Raw genomic sequence first — 24,516 nt, 5'->3', positions numbered from 1 at the left:
GTGAGCACAATAACAAAAGACATTCACTGACTGGAAGGAGCAGAAACGACTGGTTACATGATCCTTGAAGAACAACACATAATCTGAACTGTATGTACACTAACATGTACGACACACTCATTCATATGCAGCATAAGAAGATTCATATTACTGTATTACAATATGGACCAAAGCTTTATGGATGGAAGCTCTGTGAGTTTTACAACAGTATCAGACAGAGAACTGACCTCAGAGTCTGCAGTCTGCAATCTGGACTCTGCAGAAAACCACACAGCTGCTTCACTCCTGAATCCTGCAGGTTGAAGTTTCCACTCAGCTCCAGATGTGTCAGATGGGAGGGGTTGGACTTCAGAGCTGAGGCCAGAGAAGCACAGCTGATCTCTGACAGACTGCAGCTCTCCAATCTGAATAAAGAATCACAGATGAAATGATTGATAATCAATCAGATGAGTTTCAATGATCAGATGAACATTATTGTGTCCAAACAGCCTTTAAGGTTAACTGACTTTAACAGCTATCAGAGGACATTTTTTACAGTTTCTGTAACAAACAGACTGAATTTAGGAATTTAGGATGATTCTATTTATACGTCCACACAAACCCCTGTTGAACTTAGTAATATTTTACAAGTCGAACTGAGACGAATTGAAAATTGGATGAGGGACATAAAATGGTGATTAATGCAGGGAAAAGTAAATGTATGGTGTTGGGATCCAGGTCTCTGGTAAAGATCCACCTGTGTTGGGTCTGACTGGGGGGTGCTGTAATAGAACAGGTCACTGAGGTAAAGCTACTCGGTGTGACTGGTGACAGTTTGTTGAATTGGAATAGTCATATAAATCAAACATTATTGAGTCTGGAGGTGTCAAGCACTGTAGAAAATGTATTCCAAATCCAGTGATGAGAACACCAGTATGTTATAAGAACACTGTTTTGAAGTCTACAGACCCCAGGAAGAAGAGCTACTGCTTTGGCAGCAGTTAATGGGGATCTTACTAAACTAGACTGGATTTAGGTCAAGAACAGAAACCAGTCTTAGCTCTGGCTAACAGGGGACTCTGTGTCTGAGTGCATGAAGCAGGATCATGTTGGACAGTAGGGTCGGGCGGTTTCAGCTAAATCTTCCTGAGTGCTTGCCTGGTCCCGTCTCCACTGTGCCTGCATAGAGAGGGGGGGTGTCTGCACAGAGCTCCATCAAAACAGCTGCTGTAGCCTACAATTCACTGCAGGTAAAGTGCATTATAAACTGCCTGGAACAGGTAGCCATCTTTGTCAGTTAATATCTGTGTTCACTGTCTTCCTCATAGTTTTGTGTCTCTCTCTCTCTCTCTCTCTCCTTCATCCTCTCAGTCCTGTCTCCCTCTTCTTCTCCTCTCTCTCTCTCCTTCATCCTCTCTGTCCTGTCTCCCTCTTCTTCTCCTCCTCTACCCGGCTGACTGGCAGCAGGAAGGTTCCTCCTTAAGTAGACGGGTCCTGTTCAAGGTTTCTTCCTCTTAAAGGGAGTTTTTCTTGCCACAGTGATCTTAAGGGGGTTCAGGCTCTGGGTCTCTGTGAAGAGCTTTGAGACAATTTGTGATAGTAAAATGTGCTGTATGAATAACACTGAATTGAACTGAATTAAATATAGTTTTTATTGAGGCTTTTTGAAAACGCATATAGTGAACTGACTTTTTTTAAATGTTAATGCTGGCAGCACGCCGCATTATTAAAGTCTGCCAGTCCTGATGTGTTTGTTTTGTAATTTTATCATGTTAAGAGCCTTGTGCAGTATTTATGTTAGAAGTTACGCATGGTAAGAAAAACTGAAAACCTGCCGCTCACGTTTTCTGGTCCAAGTTTTTCTAATGGAAACAATTAAAGTGATAAATGTGGGCTCAGATGGCACCAAACTGTTGGCTTGTTCCTACACTGTTCAGAAACTAAACACCATCTCAGCTCTGGCTCGTCCTCTGAAGAGCAGCAGTGTTCTATAAGGGACCAGGTCACAGGTTCGACTACAGCTCGCTCTCTCTCTCTCTCTCTCTCTCTCTCTCTCCTCTGCTGTCACGTCATGTTCATGAACTTTATCATGTAAACCAGAGGAAGTGAGTGAGCACAATAACAAAAGACATTCACTGACTGGAAGGAGCAGAAACGACTGGTTACATGATCCTTGAAGAACAACACATAATCTGAACTGTATGTACACTAACATGTACGACACACTCATTCATATGCAGCATGAGAAGATTCATATTACTGTATTACAATATGGACCAAAGCTTCATGGATGGAAGCTCTGTGAGTTTTACAACAGTATCAGACGGAGAACTGACCTCAGAGTCTGCAGTCTGCAATCTGGACTCTGCAGAAAACCACACAGCTGCTTCACTCCTGAATCCTGCAGGTTGATGTTGTAGCTCAGGTCCAGATGTGTCAGATGGGAGGGGTTGGACTTCAGAGCTGAGGCCAGAGAAGCACAGCTGATCTCTGACAGACTGCATCTCTCCAATCTGAATAAAGAATAACAGATGAAATGATTGATAATCAATCAGATGAGTTTCAATGATCAGATGAACATTATTGTGTCCAAACAGCCTTTAAGGTTAACTGACTTTAACAGCTATCAGAGGACATTTTTTACAGTTTCTGTAACAAACAGACTGAATTTAGGAATTTAGGATGATTCTATTTATACGTCCACACAAACCCCTGTTTAGTAATATTTAGTAATATTTTACAAGTCGAACTGAGACGAATTGAAAATTTGATGAGGGACATAAAATGGTGATTAATGCAGGGAAAAGTAAATGTATGGTGTTGGGATCCAGGTCTCTGGTAAAGATCCACCTGTGTTGGGTCTGACTGGGGGGTGCTGTAATAGAACAGGTCACTGAGGTAAAGCTACTCGGTGTGACTGGTGACAGTTTGTTGAATTGGAATAGTCATATAAATCAAACATTATTGAGTCTGGAGGTGTCAAGCACTGTAGAAAATGTATTCCAAATCCAGTGATGAGAACACCAGTAGAATCATTAGTTTGATCACATTTAGATTATTGTTCAATCATTTGGTCAAGTACAACTGAAATGAACTGAAGCAAAGTGCAAGTTGCTCAAATAAAGCAGCTGGTGTAGTTTTAAGCTGCCCTTTCAGGACTAGTGTTAGAGAACTGAATACCAGCTAGTTTGGCTAAGTGGAAACGGTAGGATTCATTATTCTGTTATTAACTTTATTAGAAAAACTGTTGTTACAAAAATGCCAAAAATACTTTACAGCAGACTGTTATTGTTCAGTGCTGAGCATCAATATTCCACTGGTCAGTCAGAGAGTCGCTCTTTGTCACCTCCGTGTGGAACTACCCTCATGCAAAGGACAGTGCAGTACAGAGCAATGGTGGCTGGAATTCTCTGTTCACAGCTTTTGGTTTTTGGAATGAATGCACAGACTTTATGTATTGACACTAGAATAACTGTTATTATTTATATTTGCTGCTTCTTTGTCAAGAATGGTTGAAGGGAAAACTAGGAAACTTATGAACCCTATAGTAGCATAACTGTAACTGTGATAAGGAATAATGTAGAGCTGCTGTTTCACTGTTTTAGTTTTTAGTACGTTGCTGTACTGTCATGTAGGAATGTGTGCACTCCATTTTGTCTGTATAACGTATTGTTTTATGTTAAGAATACTTTTTGAAGTCTACAGACCCCAGGAAGAAGAGCTACTGCTTTGGCAGCAGTTAATGGGGATCTTACTAAACTAGACTGGATTTAGGTCAAGAACAGAAACCAGTCTTAGCTCTGGCTAACAGGGGACTCTGTGTCTGAGTGCATGAAGCAGGATCATGTTGGACAGTAGGGTCGAGCGGTTTCAGCTAAATCTTCCTGAGTGCTTGCCTGGTCCCGTCTCCACTGTGCCTGCATAGAGAGGGGGGGTGTCTGCACAGAGCCCCATCAAAACAGCTGCTGTAGCCTACAATTCACTGCAGGTAAAGTGCATTATAAACTGCCTGGAACAGGTAGCCATCTTTGTCAGGTAATATCTGTGTTCACTGTCTCCCTCGTAGTTTTGTGCCTCTCTCTCTCTCTCTCTCCTTCATCCTCTCTGTCCTGTCTCCCTCTTCTTCTCCTCCTCTACCCGGCTGACTGTCAGCAGGAAGGTTCCTCCTTAAGTTGACGGGTCCTGTTCAAGGTTTCTTCCTCTTAAAGGGAGTTTTTCTTGCCACAGTGATCTTAAGGGGGTTCAGGCTCTGGGTCTCTGTGAAGAGCTTTGAGACAATTTGTGATAGTAAAATGTGCTGTATGAATAAAACTGAATTGAACTGAATTAAATATAGTTTTTATTGAGGCTTTTTAAAAACGTATATAGTGAACTGACTTTTTTAAATGTTAATGCTGGCAGCACACCGCATTATTAAACTGGTATGGGCCAGTCCTGATGTGTTTGTTTTTGTAATTTTATCATGTTTAGAGTAGGGGTGGAATGGTTCACTGAATCCACGGTTCGGTTCGTATCACGGTTCTGAGGTCACGGTTTTCGGTTCAGTTCACAATGTTGAGGCTTTTTCTACTTTTAACACTCTGGAAATACCAGATGAACATAAAATACATATCCTAATTCTCTCTCTCTCTGCACAGAAACTATCTCTGACATGTAAACCAGAGGAAGTGAGTGAGCACAATAACAAAAGACATTCACTGACTGGAAGGAGCAGAAACGACTGGTTACATGATCCTTGAAGAACAACACATAATCTGAACTGTATGTACACTAACATGTACGACACACTCATTCATATGCAGCATAAGAAGATTCATATTACTGTATTACAATATGGACCAAAGCTTTATGGATGGAAGCTCTGTGAGTTTTACAACAGTATCAGACAGAGAACTGACCTCAGAGTCTGCAGTCTGCAATCTGGACTCTGCAGAAAACCACACAGCTGCTCCACTCCTGAATCCTGCAGGTTGATGTTGTAGCTCAGGTCCAGATGTGTCAGATGGGAGGGGTTGGACTTCAGAGCTGAGGCCAGAGAAGCACAGCTGATCTCTGACAGCCAGCAGTTCATCAACCTGAATAAAGAATAACAGATGAAATGATTGATAATCAATCAGATGAGTTTCAATGATCAGATGAACATTATTGTGTCCAAACAGCCTTTAAGGTTAACTGACTTTAACAGCTATCAGAGGACATTTTTTACAGTTTCTGTAACAAACAGACCGAATTTAGGAATTTAGGATGATTCTATTTATACGTCCACACAAACCCCTGTTGAACTTAGTAATATTTTACAAGTCGAACTGAGACGAATTGAAAATTGGATGAGGGACATAAAATGGTGATTAATGCAGGGAAAAGTAAATGTATGGTGTTGGGATCCAGGTCTCTGGTAAAGATCCACCTGTGTTGGGTCTGACTGGGGGGTGCTGTAATAGAACAGGTCACTGAGGTAAAGCGGTGCTATCCCAAACTTTACACAATCAAGATCGACTCCAAGCCAAACTGACTGATTTAGAGATGCGCTCGTGCAGAAATAATGTACGTATATACGGAATCCCCGAGGATGCAGAAGGAAACAACTTGCAAGAATTTATTGACAGTCTTATCAAAGCTGAGCTGTCGCTTCAGGACATTGATCTTGGCATACAACGCTGTCACCGCGCACTGGGCCCTAAGCCGCCACAGAACACCAACCTCCGATCAGTGGTGATTCCTGGAGTGCAGAACCAAGGAGCTGGTGCTTCGCTCCGCGTGGAAAAAAGGCGGCATCCGCCTCAATCAGCAGAGGCTATATTTTGACCATGATTACCCTTTCAGACCCTGCCGCCAGCGAAACTTCAAGTGTTTTTTCTTGGTGGTCCCGTCACTTACAACAGCGCATCAGAGGCCATGGAAGACTTGAGAAAGAGGGGGCTCGCACCAGATGACAATACCAAGGAGGGACCCCCCACAGCCACACCGATGGAGACGCTGAATAGGTTATCATGGGAGATGGTGGTTGGCAAACGACAAAATCAAGACACAGACGGAGAGAGGGCACAGAAAAAAACTTAATGGATTTCGCCGTGACACCGCAGAGACAGCCCCCACAGAACAACACAGTGACTTAAACCAATGTATGAACCACGACTGGTCCAGATCTAAAGGGTACACTGTGATCAGCTTACTTTTCACCTTGTACCAATGTTAATCTAGGACAGGGGTGGCCAAACTTTTTTCGGGGAGGGCCAGATTCGATAATGTGAAACTCTCCGAGGGCCAACAGTCCCTGATGTCATTATTTTAAACAATAAAAAATGTGTATGCTGTTTTGTAATATGTTACATCTTACACAGCAAACAAAATAACATCTTAGCATTCAGATGACAGATCAGTAAATGTTATCTGAATTTACAGCATAAATTTAAAACTTTCAGAAACGGTGTGGTTGTGATAACAGAGCAACAAGTTATTGACTCTACTGTGAAGGTGAGATCTGATCATATGTGCAGGTCTGGTTTAGGAGCAGCAGACATCAGTAAAATGTCAGGTAGACCAGGTGGGAGTCATTTAGTGCTGATCTCAAAGGGTCTGTAATTTAATGTTTACACAGGTTTGCAGTGCATGGCAACGAGACGTAAAAACGTGATGACGTGCCTTACGTCAGATGCGTACTGAATGACGGAGTCAGTTTGAAAGAATCTCTCTGTACAGCTGACAGTTTAACAACAGAGAACGTTAACAAGCAAAGACGGACTGCTCTGCTGCTCCAGTAAAACATCACAGTTTATCACACGACACAAACTAAATTCATGATTTACAAATGTTCGCATATCTGGAGAGTTGCTTTTATCCAGCCGCCGGTAAAAAGGCCTGAGCAGGCTGCCGGCCAGGACGCAGCCTCCCGGTGCAGCAGGGAGCAACGAGCGTCCCTCTCTCTCTCCATCATGTTGCTTCAACTTCTCTAACAGCTCTAGCATCGCTCCCTGCTGCCCCGCGTGACGCACCACGATGCAGACAGAGAGTGATAATGCTCGGAGAATCATGATGCAAACGTTACACAAAGAGTTAAAAACAAAAACAAGAATTGCCTGTTGATTTTGTATGATTTATGATTGTATGATATGTTTGGCTGGCGGGCCAAAAATAACACATTTTAAGATAGAAGCCGCGAGCCATAGAAAATCCGACCGTAGTTTGGACACCCCTGATTTAGGAGGACTGCTTTAGTCTACTGTAAATAGATCAATATATTTGACCGTCAGACTGGGAGCTTGTTTAAGTTATTCCGGACGTGCACTGTTTCGATACTCATTCTTGAGTTATCTCAGTTGGCACTGGAGAGGCCCTTTATACAGTGAAGGTGTCCCTCCCCAACTAAAACCCTTTATTATGAGGAACTGTCGTTATGGAAGCCTGTTTTTCCTTCATTTATTTTTTTCCTGTGTTTTAAGTTACAAGTTTTTTGTCGCTATATCTGTTCATGTTCAAGTGTTAAGGTCACCTTGGGTGTATGAGAAGGAGGGGTTTATACTTAATGTTAAATGCCTCAGCAAGAATACAGAATCATAACACTTAACGTTAATGGGTTACAGAATTTTACTAAAAGAAGGAAGCTTATAGCAAAGATGAAAAGGGAACATCAACATATCATCTTTTGGCAGGAAACTCATTTGGTAAAAACAGAACATGAGAAATTAAAAAAAAAATGGGTTTTAAAAATACGTTCTTTTCCTCCTACACAAGTGGACATGCGAGAGGAGTCGCGATACTTATTGCAAATCAAGTAAACTTCCAGCTTTCCAAGCAGCTTTGTCTTAGTGAGGGGATTACTGGACTCAAAAGAAGTAACATTATTTAATGTTGATAGACCTCCGGGACGAGACAGGACATTAATTAATAGAATATTTGATTTTATAGCCACAGAGGTTTCTGGTGTCTTGATTTGTGGGGGGGACTGGAGCGTACAGTTACACCCCACCTTAGACTCTACAAATCCAACAAAGAAAATGAACTCTGAGTCATCGTATATTAAGAAAATGATTAAAGGTTTTAACATAATTGATGTATGGAGGGACATTCACCCACTCCTTAAACAATTTACCTTTTACTCCCACCCCAAATCAGTCTGTTCTAGAATCGACTATTTTTTCATGTTTGAAACAGACACAGAGTTCTAGACTGCAACATTGGTGTTAGAGATGTATCGGACCACTCAGGAGTATATCTGAAAATACATTTGGATGTCCCGCACAGGAATACAATTTGGAGACTTAAGACCTCCTTGCTAAATGATAATCAATTTGAGGAATTCATTAAAAAGGAAACTAGGGACTACATAGAACTTAACAGTAGCACAGAGGTGTCACCAAGTATATTATGGGATGCTGCAAAAGCAGTATTGTGTGGTAAAATTATAATGTGGTCATCTCAAAAGAAAAAGAAAAACTTAAACGGCTGAATGACTTGACTAACAAATTAGATTTACTGGAGCGGAAACATATAGAGACTAATGACCCTGCCCTACTAGAACAAATATCTCTTGTAAAATCAGAAATAAATAAGAAACTCAACGATCAAGAGAAATATAAACTGAAGCGTCTCAAACAAAGTTATTATGAAAATGGGCCCCGAGCGAAAAAAATATTAGCCTGGAGGCTAAGAAAACAACAACAACTGAAAGAGCTATTTATAAAGTAAAAGATCCACTCACCAATCAGTTAAGCTCTAAGCCGGAAGAAATACATAGGTCATTTGAAACATCTTACAGGAACCTGTACTCCCAACCCAAATTAGCAGACCCCGCAACAGTTAAGTATTTTTTGGACTCCCTAGATTTGCCATCAATTGGCACAATACAAAACAAACAGATAACTGCAGATATAACAATAGCAGAGCTTAATAAGACTATTTCTAACCTGAATTCAAACAAAGCAGCTGGGGGAGACGGACTACCTACAGAGTGGTACAAGGTTTTTAGGGACCCTTTGACCCCATTGTTATTAAATTGTTTTAATTATGTGCCAAAAGGGGGCGAGACCCCACCATCTTGAAAACAAGCTATAATATCAGTTATTTGGTGCTACAACGCTTTGGCTTCAATGATACAGTTATAGGATGTTTTAAATCCATCTATGATTCACCAGTGGCTCGGGTTAAAATAAATGGCAGTCTTTCAGATACAATCTCTTTGGAACAGGGATGCCGACAGGGCTGCCCATTGAGCCCTATTCTGCTTGCTCTATTTATAGAGCCACTTGCTCGAAAAATTAGAGATGATCCAGATATTACGGGAATTACATTTAAGGGAAGACAATATAAGACATGTCTATACGCGGATGATATACTGGTGACTTTGTCTGACCCGGACACTAGTCTCCCGAAATTGATGTCCTGCCTTGACCAATATGGTCTCTATTCAGGATACAAACTGAATATAGAAAAAACTCAGACCCTCTGCTTTAACTACTCACCTCAGGAAAATATACGTAAAACCTTTAAATTTAAATGGAAAACTAGAATAATGAAATACTTAGGTGTTAATATTTCTAAATCCCTTGAAGATTTATATGGTGAAAATTATGGCATCATCACAAATAAAATTAAAAATGATTTGGACAGATGGACTCCCCTAACTCTTGATTTGTACAACAGAATAGAAACTATAAAGATGATTATTCTACCTCTACTGCTATTTCTTTTCCAATCACTACCCGTGGTCGTACCATCTAAACAGTTCGACGAATGGAACCGGATTATCTCTCGTTTTATATGGCAGAACAAGAAGCCAAGGGTACGCTATAAGACATTACACCTGCCAAAAGATAAAGGAGGGATGTCACTCCCATGTTTGGAGACTATTACAAAGCAGCTCAACTGCAGTATGTGGTCTTCTGGTGCAGGGAGGATTATGATGCAGGGTGGAAGGAACTAGAGCTGAACCAGCTAGATATCCCTCTTCAATCTCTCCTGGGAGATAAAACCCTCAAGACTACGTACTCAAGTAAATTAAGCAACTTTACTAAAATTCTGGTCTGAGTCTAACAGTGAAAAGTTGGAGGTCATCCAGTCCTTTCATAGACAAACATGTTCATGTCTGTTTCTATAGAACCTTTGATTGTACTTATAGATTATTGAACATCTACAAGTGGTCCATCCACAGAAGCAGACTGAGGGGTTTGTTCTGTATCTGGTAACATTGGAGTCAGATTATCAGCAGATTTCTTCACAGACAGAAAGAATGATCCCTGACACCAACGACTCTTTAATGAACCTGTGAACACCAGACTGGAGCTGATCTGTCATCAGACCACCAAGGACTGAGGAGACACCTGCTGATATGAAGGACCATGATGCTCCTTCATTTAAACTGTCTGTGCTCCCTGTTCTGTCTGTCAGTCCTGACAGGTGCTCTGTGCAGTCTGAGACAAACTGGACCTCCATTCTTCATAAACCTGATCATAAATAATAACAGAGAACTGACCTCAGAGTCTGCAATCTGCAGTGAGGACTCTGCAGTCCAGAACACAGCTGCTCCACTCCTGAATCCCCCAGATTGTTACTGCTCAGATCCAGTTCTGTCAGATGGGAGGGGTTGGACTTCAGAGCTGAGGCCACGACTTCACAGTGAGTCTCTGAGAGTCTACAGTTAGAAAGTCTGTGATGACAGAAACATCAGAAAACATATTATTATAATAATAATAATAATAATAATAATAATAATAATAATAATAATAATAATAATAATAATAATAATAATAATAATAGGTGTTATTATTAATTAAATAATATTAATTATTATTATTATTATTGTTACATGTTATTATGACCCACGTCTGAGTCCACAGAGTCACCATGAGGACGTCTTCATCAGAGACACATTCTGAGTGTTCTTACTGAGCGGCTGCTGCAGCTACAGTTACACACTGATGTCAACAATGATCAGATTTGTATAGAAACACACAAACAGAAGAACATCTGTCAAATGGAACAATGATTAGAAACAACAAGAAAACTTCTTCATTCATTTAACAGCTTTAAACAGAAGCTGAAGAACATCTGAGACAAAAACACAGCTGACATGTTCCAATGAACACTTGGACCTCTGAAGAACCACACAGTGTGGATCTGTGAAGACCTGAACCACTAATCTACACTGATTCACAATCATCATAACATCTGGACTCACCGAGCCTTCCTGCAGTTCCTCACAGCTGGAATCAGTCTCAGTCGTCCCTCATTTGTTGTGTTGTGCTTCTCCAGGTCCAGCTCCTCCAGAACCTCCTCTGACATCTGCAGCATGTAGGCCAGAGCTGAACAGTGGATCTCAGAGAGTTTCTTCTTTGATCTGGTCTTTGACTGCAGGAACTCTTGGATCTCCTGATGGACTGAGAGGTCCTTCATCTCCATCAGACAGTGGAAGATGTTGATGCTTCTGTCAGGAGAGATTTCATCAGTGTTCATCTCCTTCAGGTTGTTGATAACTGTCTGGATGGTTTCTGGGCTGGTCTCTGTCTGACCCAGCAGGCCTCCTAAGAGTCTCTGGTTGGACTGCAGAGAGAGGCCATGAAGGAAGCGTACAAACAGGTCCAGGTGGCCATTTTTACTTTCGAGGGATTTTAACATGACTCTCTCAAGGAAGTTGTCCAGTGAAAACTCATCATATTGAATAGTCATGCCATATTCCTTCATGTCACGATCATCAGCATCCTCAGAGTTAGTATTCTTCTCTTTATCAGAATCCAGCAGATCCTTGTAGGCACCGCTGTCTTTATCATAATAGTATTTCTCGTCTTTATCTAGAGATGAGATCCAGTAGTCTCCCAGGAACCCTCTCAGCAGCTCGGTGTTCCTGTTGGTGTAACAGTGGAACATGTAGACTGCAGCCAGAAACTCCTGAACGCTCAGATGAACAAAGCAGTAGACTGTTTTCTGGAAGATCACACTCTCTCTTTTGAAGATCTGTGTACAAACTCCTGAGAACACCGAGGCCTCTGTGACATCCAGACCACACTGCTCCAGGTCTTCTTGGTAGAACATGATGTTTCCTTTCTCCAGATGTTCAAAGGCCAGCCTCCCCAGCATCAGAAGAACTTCCCTGTCAGCCTCCGTCAGCTCCTGAGGACTGGTCTCATGTCCCTCATGGTACTTGTGCTTCTTCCTGATGGTCTGGACCAGCAGGAAGTGTGAGTACATGTCAGTCAGGGTCTTGGGCAGCTCTCCTCTCTGCTCTGTAGTCAACATGTGCTCCAGAACTGTAGCAGTGATCCAGCAGAAGACTGGGACTGCACACATGATGTGGAGGCTCCTGGAGGTCTGGATGTGGGAGAGGATTCTGCCGGACAGCTCTTCATCACTGAACCTCCTCCTGAAGTACTCCTCCTTCTGGGCGTCAGTGAAGCCTCGTACTTCTGTCAGCCTGTCCACACATGCAGGAGGGATCTGATTGGCTGCTGCAGGGCGGGAAGTTATCCAGACCAGAGCCGAGGGAAGCAGGTTCCCCTGGATGAGGTTTGTGAGCAGCACGTGGACCGATGACTTCTGTGTGACATCAGACAGCCGCTGACTGCTGCTGAAGTCCAGAGAAAGTCTGCTTTCATCCAGGCCGTCAAAGATGAACAAAGGTTTACAGGCAGCGAGCTGCTCTGCTGTGACCTTCTGTAATGCTGGATGGAAGACATGGAGCAGCGTCAGAAGACTGTGCTGCTCATCTCTGATCAAGTTCAGCTCCCTGAAGGAAAGCAGAACCACCACACTGACATCTTGGTTCTCTGAGCCCTCGGCCCAGTCCAGACTGAACTTCTGCACTGAGAAGGTTTTTCCAACGCCAGCGACGCCGTTCGTCAGAACCACTCTGATGGCTGTCTGTTGGTCAGCTGAGGCTTTGAAGATGTCCTGGCACCTGATTGGAGTCTTATGGAGGGTCTCCATCTTGGAAGCTGTCTCCAGCTGCCTGACCTCATGTTGGGTCTGGACCTCTTCGCTCTGTCCCTCTGTGATGTAGAGCTCAGTGTAGACCCTGTTGAGGAGGGTTCCACTTCCTGTTTCATCAGTTCCTTCAGTCACATGTTCACATCTCCTCCTCAGACTGACCTTATGTTCCTCTAAAACCTGCTGCAGACCAACATCTGCTGAAAGACAAGGACCACAATGAGACATCTTTCATGTCTGTACAACACAACACAACCACAAGTCCAGTTTCAGACAAGAGTCCCTCAGCAGACACATGTCCAGTCTAACCTTGTTCATGTCTTCGTTTTGATCTTGGCAGCTGCTTGTCCTCACAGACGTCGCTCCTCTTCCTCTTTCTGTGGAGACATGTCTACATCAGTAAAATGATTTCTGGTTGTTATAAAAACATCAGAAAGTCTCGAGCAGCTCAGACGCTCTCAGAGAAACAGGAAGTCATGAACATGAATGAGCTGCTGTCTTTAACCACTGAGATCTTCCTGCAGGTTTCTGTGAACACACAGAGTCCACAGTGAAAGTCTCTCTGCTACAGCTGAGACCAGATCAGATTCTAAATGAGGTCTGAATACTTTGAGTTCATCAGGATCATCATGTGGACATGAATGAAGGTGATGATGTCACTGGTGCAGTTTACCAGTGACATCATCACCGTCCATCAGGACACTATAGAAACTCTCTTACTGTGGATCTGGTGGTCCAGGTTCAGCACTGAAGTCCGGAGGGTCAAATCTGGAAAGGCCACTCTTCATGGACTCACAGGTGGATCCTGGTCCTCTGTGTCTGCAAACACAAATGTTTCTGTTCACATGGATCAATCAGTGAAGTCTCTCTGAACACATGAAGGACTGATCATCTGATGATCAGATGGTTCAATAACAGTCCTCTTCTTTAAGCTCTGACTGAACCTCTGTAACATCAGGGACAGAAGAGATTCACATGAGACACATACAGGACTCAGCAGCAGGGTCTTACTTTGGCTTGAAGGGTCCAGGTTCAGCACTGAAGTCCGGAGGGTCAAATCTGGACCGGCCACTCTTCATGGACTCACAGGTGGATCCTGGTCCTCTGTGTCTGCAAACAAACAAAGTCAGAGTAAAACCTAAGAAGATCAATCCAAACAGAATCAGATGAAACCTGTTTAGAAAGAAACCTTTGTGAAGAGCAGTTTGTTTTTATGAAGGAGAATAAAAACGGATTCAAATAATAATAAATCAGGTTTCATGTGAAGAAATGAGAGCTTTTATGTTGAAGCCTTAAAAGGAGTTTGTGTTGTCTCTGGGAGTTTAACTGGTTCAGAGTGGCAAGCTGTGGCTGAGTTCCTGTTAAAGAACCAAGGATGCAGATGTCCTGTTCATGGCTGATTTATTGACTGTGGTCTGTAATAACAACAAAGTAGAACTCATAATACATATATTCAGCACTCAAATATGTCCCATGAATCATAAAACGCAAACAAATCCCCTCACACGAGGCTCACGGATTGTGCGTCTTAGCTAGTTAGCTCACCAACATAACAACATTAATTAGGTCAATTCAGTTTTATCTTGTTTTACATAAGATGCCAGATCATAGCAGAATCATTGAAGGTTACCTTTCCTACAGAACAGACAACACCTTGTTCTATTACTAAACAAACTGAATAGCTTCATGTTGTTTGTTTTATGTGCATGGAGGCATGTCATTTCTGTACATGCTTTACTGTCTTTACTGCTTTCTGTCTTCATGCAGGTTTACACCTCATGCTGCTGTCTGTGCACAGAGGCCCGGTGTACTCACATACACACACAGACAGGTGTACTCACATACAGTGGGGAAAAAAAGTATTTAGTCAGCCACCAATTGTGCAAGTTCTCCCACTTAAAAAGATGAGAGAGGCCTGTAATTTTCATCATATGTATACCTGAACTATGAGAGACAAAATAAGAAAAGAAAATGTAGAAAATCACATTGTAGGATTTTTAATGAATTAATTGGTAAATTCCTCAGTAAAAGAAGTATTTGGTCACCTACAAACAAGCAAGATTTCTGGCTCTCACAGACCTGTAACTTTTTCTTTAAGAGGCTCCTCTGTCCTCCACTCGTTACCTGTATTAATGGCATCTGTTTGGAGTCGTTATCAGTATAAAAGACACCTGTCCACAACCTCAAACAGTCACACTCCAAACTCCACTATGGCCAAGACCAAAGAGCTGTCAAAGGACACCAGAAACAAAATTGTAGACCTGCACCAGGCTGGGAAGACTGAATCTGCAATAGGTAAGCAGCTTGGTGTGAAGAAATCAACTGTGGGAGCAATTATTAGAAAATGGAAGACATACAAGACCACTGATAATCTCCCTCGATCTGGGGCTCCACGCAAGATCTCACCCCGTGGGGTCAAAATGATCACCAGAACTGTGAGCAAAAATCCCAGAACCACACGGGGGGACCTAGTGAATGACCTCCGGAGAGCTGGGACCAAAGTAACAAAAGCTACCATCAGTAACACACTGCGCCGCCAGGGACTCAAATCCTGCAGTGCCAGACGTGTCCCCCTGCTTAAACCAGTACATATCCAGGCCCGTTTGAAGTTTGCTAGAGAGCATTTGGATGATCCAGAAGAGGATTGGGAGAATGTCATATGGTCAGATGAAACCAAAATAGAACTTTTTGGTAAAAACTCAACTTGTCGTGCTTGGAGGAGAAAGAATGCTGAGTTGCATCCGAAGAACACCATACCTACTGTGAAGCATGGGGGTGGAAACATCATGCTTTGGGGCTGTTTTTCTGCAAAGGGACCTGGACGACTGATCCGTGTAAATGAAAGAATGAATGGGGCCATGTATCGTGAGATTTTGAGTGAAAACCTCCTTCCATCAGCAAGGGCATTGAAGATGAAACGTGGCTGGGTCTTTCAACATGACAATGATCCCAAACACACCGCCCGGGCAACAAAGGAGTGGCTTCGTAAGAAGCATTTCAAGGTCCTGGAGTGGCCTAGCCAGTCTCCAGATCTCAACCCCATAGAAAATCTTTGGAGGGAGTTGAAAGTCCGTGTTACCCAGCGTCAGCCCCAAAACATTACTGCTGTAGAGGAGATCTGCATGGAGGAATGGGCCAAAATACCAGCAAAAGTGTGTGAAAACCTTGTGAAGACTTACAGAAAACGTTTGACCTCTGTCATTGCCAACAAAGGGTATATAACAAAGTATTGAGATGACATTTTGTTATTGACCAAATACTTATTTTCCACCATAATTTGCAAATAAATTCTTTAAAAATCCTACAATGTGATTTTCTGGATTTTTGTTTCTCATTTTGTCTCTCATAGTTGAGGTATACCTGTGATGAAAATTACAGGGCTCTCTCATCTTTTTAAATAGGAGAACTTGCACAATTGGTGGCTGACTAAATACTTTTTTTCCCCACTGTATACACACAGACAGGTGTACTCACACACACACAGACAGGTGTACTCACACACACACACAGACAGGTGTACTCACACACACACACAGACAGGTGTACTCACACACACACAGACAGGTGTACTCACACACACACACAGACAGGTGTACTCACACACACACACAGACAGGTGTACTCACATACACACACAGACATACACAGACACACACAGAGACACACAGAGACACACACACAGACACACACACAGACACACAGACAGGTGTGCGTACAGACAGGTGAGCACAGTCCTATCAGCAGTTAGAGAGCGTGTGTTTTGTTCACCATTACTTGTGACATGCTAGCTGGATACACTGAACTCCACTGACTATGCTAGGCTAAGCTAACGTTGCTGGTGTCAGCATCATTCTTATTTGTGCCATTTAAATATGCTGTTTACATCCCGCTCTGTAAGCCATGGCGGGACGACTGGATGCTGGGTGCTGTGGGTCTCCTCTCTGCTCTGACTGCAGCTGCTGTGAGGCGGGGAGGAGCTCACAGCTGCACCTCCTGAACGTCCCATGCCGAACTAATGCTGAACTAAACAATACATGATATTAGCTACAAACTCCGGCTGGTTAGAACATCATTCATCTCACCTTCTGGCATCTACACACAGCAATAAACCAGGGAGATACTCAGTGAGAAAGAAACTACAATCTCCCTCTGGAGAAACATCACAGCACAGAGTTTCTTCAGCAGGTGTGATGCCTTCATCAGCGTCAGGACCACTATGATGCATTCAAGAACGTTGGACATATGAAACTTCCAATGAAACTCAGCTCAACAAACAGTCACAGTGTGGCTTTCTAACAAGCCTCAGCTCCCAGCCCTCACTGATCCACATGTGGAGGCAGCAGCAGGGCTCTTACCTTGGACTGAAGGGTCCAGGTTCAGCACTGAAGTCTGGAGGGTCAAATCTGGAACGGCCACTCTTCATGGACTCACAGGTGGATCCTGGTCCTCTGTGTCTGCAAACACAAATGTTTCTGTTCACATGGATCAATCAGTGAAGTCTCTCTGAACACATGAAGGACTGATCATCTGATGATCAGATGGTTCAATAACAGTCCTCTTCTTTAAGCTCTGACTGAACCTCTGTAACATCAGGGACAGAAGAGATTCACATGAGACACATACAGGACTCAGCAGCAGGGCTCTTACTTTGGACTGAAGGGTCCAGGTTCAGCACTGAAGTCCGGAGGGTCAAATCTGGACCGGCCACTCTTCAGAGACTCACAGATGGATCCTGGTGGTCCTGCTCTGCCCTCCTCTTCCTCCACACCACCATCCATCTTCAGTCAGTCTCAGACCTGAACCAGGATCACGGAGACTGTAACAGTCAGCTTCTCTGCACTGAGCTGGTTTCTAACCTGTGAAAGACAAACAGAGGAACTGGGTTCAGCTGATCCAGGTTTCAGAGCTCACATTTAAAGAGAGATCAGAGGACTGGACATGTTCTCATGCAGATGTTCAGCAGGAAGGTTCTCCTTATGGGTCGGGTCCTGTTCAAGGTCTCTTCCTGACCCTGTTGGTCTTCAGGGGGTTCAGGCTCTGGGTCTGAGAACATTCCAGTACAGACTGCAGTGACACAGCTCGGTTTGGTAATAACTAAAAACATCCTCCAAAATGCAAATATTACCCCCACACTCAATGCTGTGAAAAGGTTTTTAACCATTGGTGGACTGGGACTGGTGATTCGTCTCTTCTAGGTCGTATTTTACTGTCTAAAGCTGAGGGTCTCTGAAGACTCATGAATCCTTGTCCTCCAAGCTTCACACCCCCAGAAGTTATAAGGTGATCTGCTCCATTAACTTTAATCTCATCCTGAAAAATAAAACACTACATTCACAGATCACAAGTAGGAAAACAGAGAACAGAGGGTTAAAAGCTTCAGACTTCAAATCCACTGTTGCTGCTTCCAGGGTCAGATGGTTAAAGAATGTTTATCTATATGGTGCCATATTCCTCACAGGTTCTTGTAAAGGTCGGCGTTATAAAGGCTCAGGTTTGTGGTCTGTCATTCATCCATGTGTAAGTGCCACTGTGCTGATTAAGGGCAGTGAGAGGTCAGCTGGTCCATGCAGTGCCTTATTTGCACCATAGATGGCGCCATTCTTCCACCTACATCTGTGACGCACCTCACTTAGACTTCCTGTACAGACAGACTGGAGGCAGAGCCTGTGTTCTGTCAGGTCTGGTGCAGATCACTGAGACTCTCCTGGTCTAGTCGATCACCTTAAATCTGCTTCATTTAGCTCTGCATGAATAAGTCTGACATGTTTATTAATAACAGGCTGAACATCACTCAGCTGTTACTTCAGGCTGCTGGAAACACTCCAAATATCAGAGGGAACATGCTGTGGAGCCTGGTTCAGGACTCCTGTCTCCTCCTATCTGTGTACTGATGGGCACCCCGGCATTCAGTGCAGTACAGTCCACTACAGAACAGATGGAGGGTTCCCATTTCTGCTTAGGGGCGACTTTGAAGAGACAAAGAGCCCTGAAATGATCAGCCTTCCACAGCCAGGTGCTGACGTTTGAGAAACTGCTCTTTACCCATAATTCCTCCCCTCATAATTCTGTGTTGTGGAACATGGAAGGATGGCATCCATTTTATGGACTCTTTGTTCAAATAAACGAGGCTCACAGACTTCAGAATCCAAGACTGAAAGACAGGAGGTTTGATCCAGATCCTGTTAGTGAACAACCTTTGGTGAATTCTGCTTCACAGGAAGACGTCAGTATGAACCAGGGTTCTCAAGCCTCATGTTTTGTGCTTGACAAACACATTTCATTTCATCTGACATATGGCGAGCGGAGAAATGATGAACTTCCTACAGACTGTCCTATAAACGAGTCAAAGGCAGCGTACAGCTGTTTGGAATTAGCGACCTATCGGCCAATCAAAGCACGGCTCAATAACCTATGCTCCAAGCAAATGTTCAGACTGAGCCCGGCTGTGAACGTTTCTCCACCACATCTTTTCTGACACCTCCACCGTCTGAAGGGTGGTGAGGCTTCAAGGCCTGGACTCACACAGGAGGCCTGAACTGCCACTTACTGACACACACAGCAGAACACAACGAGACACACAGCAGAACACGATCAATCACCACCTGCTGTCCACACTCACTGATCATATTTTCAATAACAATAATTTAAAGAAACAGAAGTTTAAACTCACCGAGCGTCACCGTCTGCTGCTCAAAATGGAGACTGAACACAAACACTTTCACTTTCACTGCCCCTCCCTCTGCAGGTGCAGAAACCAGGTGAGTTGATGTGTGTCTGACATGAGGCCAGGTGCATTATGGGAGATGTAGTCTGGCTTTGCTAACAGTGACAGAGTCCCTTCACTGTGTGTTAGCTGTTAACCTGACCCAGCAGCTGGTCTGACACACAGAGCCATGTGTTCTGAACAGTGCTGGAAGAAGTACTGGAGCTGGGTGCTTTAGTCAAAGTACAATGACCCAGTAAAATACATACTTAAGTACAAGTGCTTTGGGCAAGACACTTCACCCTAGCCTGTGGCGCGCCTTGCTAGTCATTGTATGACACTGCTTGTGCAGCAGCCGTAATGAATTTCCCTCTGGGGATTAATACAGTATCTTAATACAGTATCTAAAGTGCTACATCAGCAATCCTACTTCAGTAAAAGTAGTAAGCACTTACTTTTAAATGTACTTAGAGTATTCAAAGTAAAAGTACTCACACAGTGAGTTGTCTCTCAGCATCTAGGTGGAGCTGTGTTGATAAAGAATGCAGCGAGAGCTCCTGTTAATACTTTACTTCTGCCTGTACAGATGTCACTGCCAGTAAACTCCTGCCAACACACATCCATACATACAGATATATATATATATAAAACTGATTTTCATTGCAAAGGACATGAACCAAAGTGATCAAAACTACAGTAACACTAAACTCTACACTCTGAAGGCCCTGGTAGGAGCGTGAGTCACACGGATCATTTCCTGAACTCTCTAGATCAGACCCTGGCAAAGTACGGTCCGCGGACCACATCCGGCCCGCTTGCGTCTACAATGCGGCCCGTGGATCGTGCACACAATAGAAGAAAAAAAAAACAACCCTCCTCGTCTCTTCCACGCTGCTGTACTGCTTCATCCCATCTACTCTCTGGAGAGACACGGTCGCTGTGTACACTTTAAAAATGCTGCCCGACTATCCTGAAATGTACGGTAAAGCGTGAAGAAACGCCACGGCGCATTCAGATGTTACTGCGGTGCTGCAGCCGACATCTGCTCTTAAAAAGCTCAGATCTTGTCCAACTTTCAGAGCTTTGGGATTTGATCGTTTTAAAAACTAGTTTCAACATACAACCAGCACACACTCAGAGTGGACCTGGACACACACAGAGGACAGAGGAGTGAGCAGTAAACACACACAGAGCCGTTGCTTGACACTATAGGGGCCCAGGCGAGAAGGACACACTGGGGCCCTATGAGCCACTAGATTCTATAGAAATGCCGCCCCAAACACAAAGACATGTACAGTGATGATTATATAAGCAACCTTTTATTTAAATAATGTGTGAACACACATATATAAATATTATCTTAAAGAAATATAAAAAAACTGTACAACAGTCAAAATACATCATAGAAATATGTACTCTCTGAAGACTGTCCACAGTGGTGGAAAGTAACTAAGTATTTGTACTTTGTTACTGTACTTAAGTAATTTTTCATGTATTTTTTATGTATCCCCCAAGTTAAAAGAACAAAAACAATCCTTGAGTCCAGTTGCCTCGATTTAAACTCTTGGAAATTAAAAGTAAGTACTTAAGACTTTGGTTAAGTAGGATCATTGATGTAGCACATCTACTTTTACTTGAGTATTGGGTAATTGTACTTTCACTTAAGCACCAAACTTCACTGCTTCCTCCACCACTGACAACACAAGATATGATGACTAGTATTGTTATGAAGTTTGTCCACAGTGCAGGATCATCAGTGAGACCTGGACACCTTGGACCCTTCCTCTGTTACCAGGTCAGGTGCTGGAGGAGCAGAGGAAGGAGTGGAGGCTCTCAGGTGTTGGACTGCTGCTGGGACGTCCTCTGGAGTTTCCTCACAGGGCTCCACATGACCTGTGTGGTATAAGACCATAATGATCAGCCTGATAACTAACACTGTAAATAATCCAGATTATTCATCACAGACCTTCATCTGTGGAGGTTGTGGCATCTTCATGAGGAGACACAGACAGGTGTTTAAGCACAGCACCTGATGAAAAACACAACTTATGAAAGCCATAAAATAACAACTATATGACAATAATTAACTAGCTTGTCATTTACAGAGAAACACCTGAGCATTAATAAACACTATAAATACATACATTAGTTTTCCTGCTGTGGTTTAGAGCTCATTAACTCTAACAGTAAGTTGTAACAGCAGCACTTAGCTTAATGCTAAACGAGCTAAAGTAGCATTAGCATAGCAGCTACACACTGTTGCTGCATGAGCTAACAAGCTACTTTACAGCTTCATTTACGTTTTTATATACATTTAAGTTTTATATCACGTCATTATATCGACGTCTGTAACTCATTTAGCAGACGTTTGTACGCAGAGCGACTCACAGTGAACGTTCAGGCTGCAGCATGAAGGAGGCTGTAGTGACGTGAAGCCTGCGTCTCTAAAGAGTTTAAGTGACACAATGTGAAAAAGACAAACAGTGGTGGAGTAAGATGAGGCTGAGCTGTGTCACAGACTCTTACCTCTCTTGTTTTGTCCTCTGCTTCTGTCCCTGCAGCCTGCAGAGTGTGTCCTTCCTCCTTTATTTTGAACGAGCCGCTCCTCTCTGCTCCGAGCAGCTGACTCGGGGCCCCGTGGGGGCGAGGGGGGGTCTGGATGTGTCAATGGGCCAAAACAGCTGTAGATGAATGGTGGCGCTAACTGACCGTCCGTCTTTTGCCTGGTTTGCCTACCGTGTTGCGGCGGCTCTGAACACACAGACCGGTTCACATCATCAACTCCCTCCCGTCCGCGTTCACACACACGTACACACATAAGCGCACACGCATGCGCACACACCGAGAGCAGCTGATCCGCCCGCTCCTCCTTTCAACGCACCATGACTGTTGAAGGAACCCGGACCGGCGGATATGTTCACAGAGAAGATGATGGAACATCGCACCCTGACTCAGCACAGACAGAGCTGGTAACAGCAAACATTAGGAGATTTGAGGTGAAACACGGTTACTGTTGAGATAAACTACGTCATATGCCCATAGTCACATGAATAATAACACCAAAAGCTGTTTTATTAATCAGTTAGTTGCCTTGTTGTAACTTTAGTAGTTCCATATATCTGATTATAGTATTTATGCTGTTAATGTATTTATGTGGTTATATCACATTATTTATTTGAACCTTTATTTTACCAGAAAATGTCATTTTACAGAACAAGAACAGGCGGACACATGAGGTCAGTGTTGAGTTCATATAGTGAAATAAAAACCTCCAGCTTCAGATGTTTGTGTAATCCATTCCTTAGATTAGAACTAAACTAGGCTCAAATTAAAGTAAGAACTTTAATTTCAATTCGGTGAGTCATCCAGGAAACATGAGAAAGGACAGGTCTGTCTGAGCAAACTCATTCTACACCCCTGTAATGTATGGAGCTGAGATGGGGGAAGGTCCTGCAGGGTTCAGGTAAGCATGTATTTATTCGTCTTATCACTCAGAACTAACTGAGGGAATTAAGATTTAACTAACAACTAGAAATTCTTGTAGCTTTAAAACTGTCACAGATAAGCATGCAGGTGCATATTTAACCTTTATAAACCCCAATGACCAACTCTCCGACCGATGTGACACCGAGATGCCAGCACACATTGGTCTGTGTGAAACACTGCTTACAGTGATGAAAATGTAACAAGAGCATATTCATAAAGGTAGATACTGTGCCAGTGATCTCCAACTCAATTCATACTATTATTTATGAAACAAATGTGGCCCTTTGCTTTTCTAATGGATGGATGGATATGTGGCCCTCCAAAAAAATAATTGCCCACCCCTGGTATAACATGTTGCAGAATTAAAAACATTCCTGGTGTAGATACAGTTACTTCAACATGTCCTAATGTTTTCTACAGTCACTCTTACATTAAAACCTCCTGATCACACTCATGCACTTTACAAAGAGGTGCAGCAACATTTCATACATGTTACATTTAAATGTACAGACATTTGCTGATGTTACAGATCATTGAACTCTTACAACAGATCTAACAGTTTGTCCTGTTCAAGTCATTCTGTCGATGAGCTGAAGGATGGAGGCTTCAGGCTGCTTCTGGATCCAGCTGATCTGTGCGAGTCTTCTTGTAGGAGCCTTCTTCATGCCTTCAGCGCCACTCAAAGTGGTTGAGAAATGTTCAAAATGAAATATCGCATCAAATCGATTCCATCGATCCATCTTCCAACCACTGATCCGGGGCCGGGTCACGGGGGCAGCGGTCTAAGCAGGGACACCCAGACTTCCCCCTCACCGGCGTTCCCAGGCCAGCGGAGCGACAGTCTCCATCAAATTCGTGAAGTCAAATTCGTCGTGTGAAATTCAAATTTGTCAAAGTTGAAAATTCTTTCAAATTGGTCAGGTGCACAGTCACTGGGCTAATGACACATTGGGCAGAGTAACAGACATGTGGCCGACACGGCAGCCCTGTAAAAAGCAGCACAATGAAAACGGTCTTACCTTCTGTAGACTTCCCTAGGAGGAACACATGAAAACCAGCACTGAAAGCTATGTGTGGCAATGGATGGGTTAATGTGGATGTGTGTGCAAAAAGAAGGGGGGGGAGTCTTGTGGAGCTATCAATGAGAACCAGTTTGGACCTAAAAGATCTTAAAGACCTTTTGCAGATTGAAATGAACATTTCTTTGCCAAGACTAAAACCCTACCATAACGGGAGAGGGTGAGGAAGAGAGAGGACAGAGCGAGTGGCACACGGGCCAAAGAGCACAGATAAGACAAGGTACTTACAGTTTGAAGATCAACGCGTTTGAAGATCAACACAAGGTTTGGCTCAGCGGCCAGGAAAAACCCAAGAGTCAAATAGAAAACGTTACCATCTTACTGTTGGTTGATGTGTTTGCTTGTAGATCAGAC

General features: G+C 43.3%; 1 protein-coding gene across 21 annotated transcripts in view; it reads right to left on the bottom strand.

Annotated features, from left to right (window-relative positions):
- The window catches only part of LOC114453318 (NLR family CARD domain-containing protein 3-like), a 444,189-nt gene that overhangs the window by 227,495 nt on the left and 192,178 nt on the right, over positions 1 to 24,516 (bottom strand). For 2 of the 21 annotated variants that reach the window (XM_028433144.1, XM_028433146.1), the window contains exons 7-10: positions 17,250 to 17,348; positions 13,906 to 14,004; positions 13,615 to 13,713; positions 13,204 to 13,271 (exon numbers count right to left, since the gene is read on the bottom strand). The exons of 16 other annotated variants lie outside the window; for them this stretch is intronic. In XM_028433144.1, the coding sequence (XP_028288945.1) occupies positions 13,204 to 13,271; positions 13,615 to 13,713; positions 13,906 to 14,004; positions 17,250 to 17,348 (365 nt within the window). Of the gene's footprint in view, positions 1 to 13,203; positions 13,272 to 13,614; positions 13,714 to 13,905; positions 14,005 to 17,249; positions 17,349 to 17,541; positions 17,751 to 19,564; positions 19,656 to 24,516 lie in introns of those variants that run through there. 3 more of the 21 variants (XM_028433171.1, XM_028433175.1, XM_028433143.1) reach the window with 2 other exon arrangements.

The sequence above is a fragment of the Parambassis ranga genome, chromosome 20 (genome assembly GCF_900634625.1).
Source record: "Parambassis ranga chromosome 20, fParRan2.1, whole genome shotgun sequence".
Taxonomy (NCBI): domain Eukaryota; kingdom Metazoa; phylum Chordata; class Actinopteri; family Ambassidae; genus Parambassis; species Parambassis ranga.
Note: the sequence above shows the minus strand (reverse complement) of the source record. Positions and strands in the feature narration are given on the sequence as shown.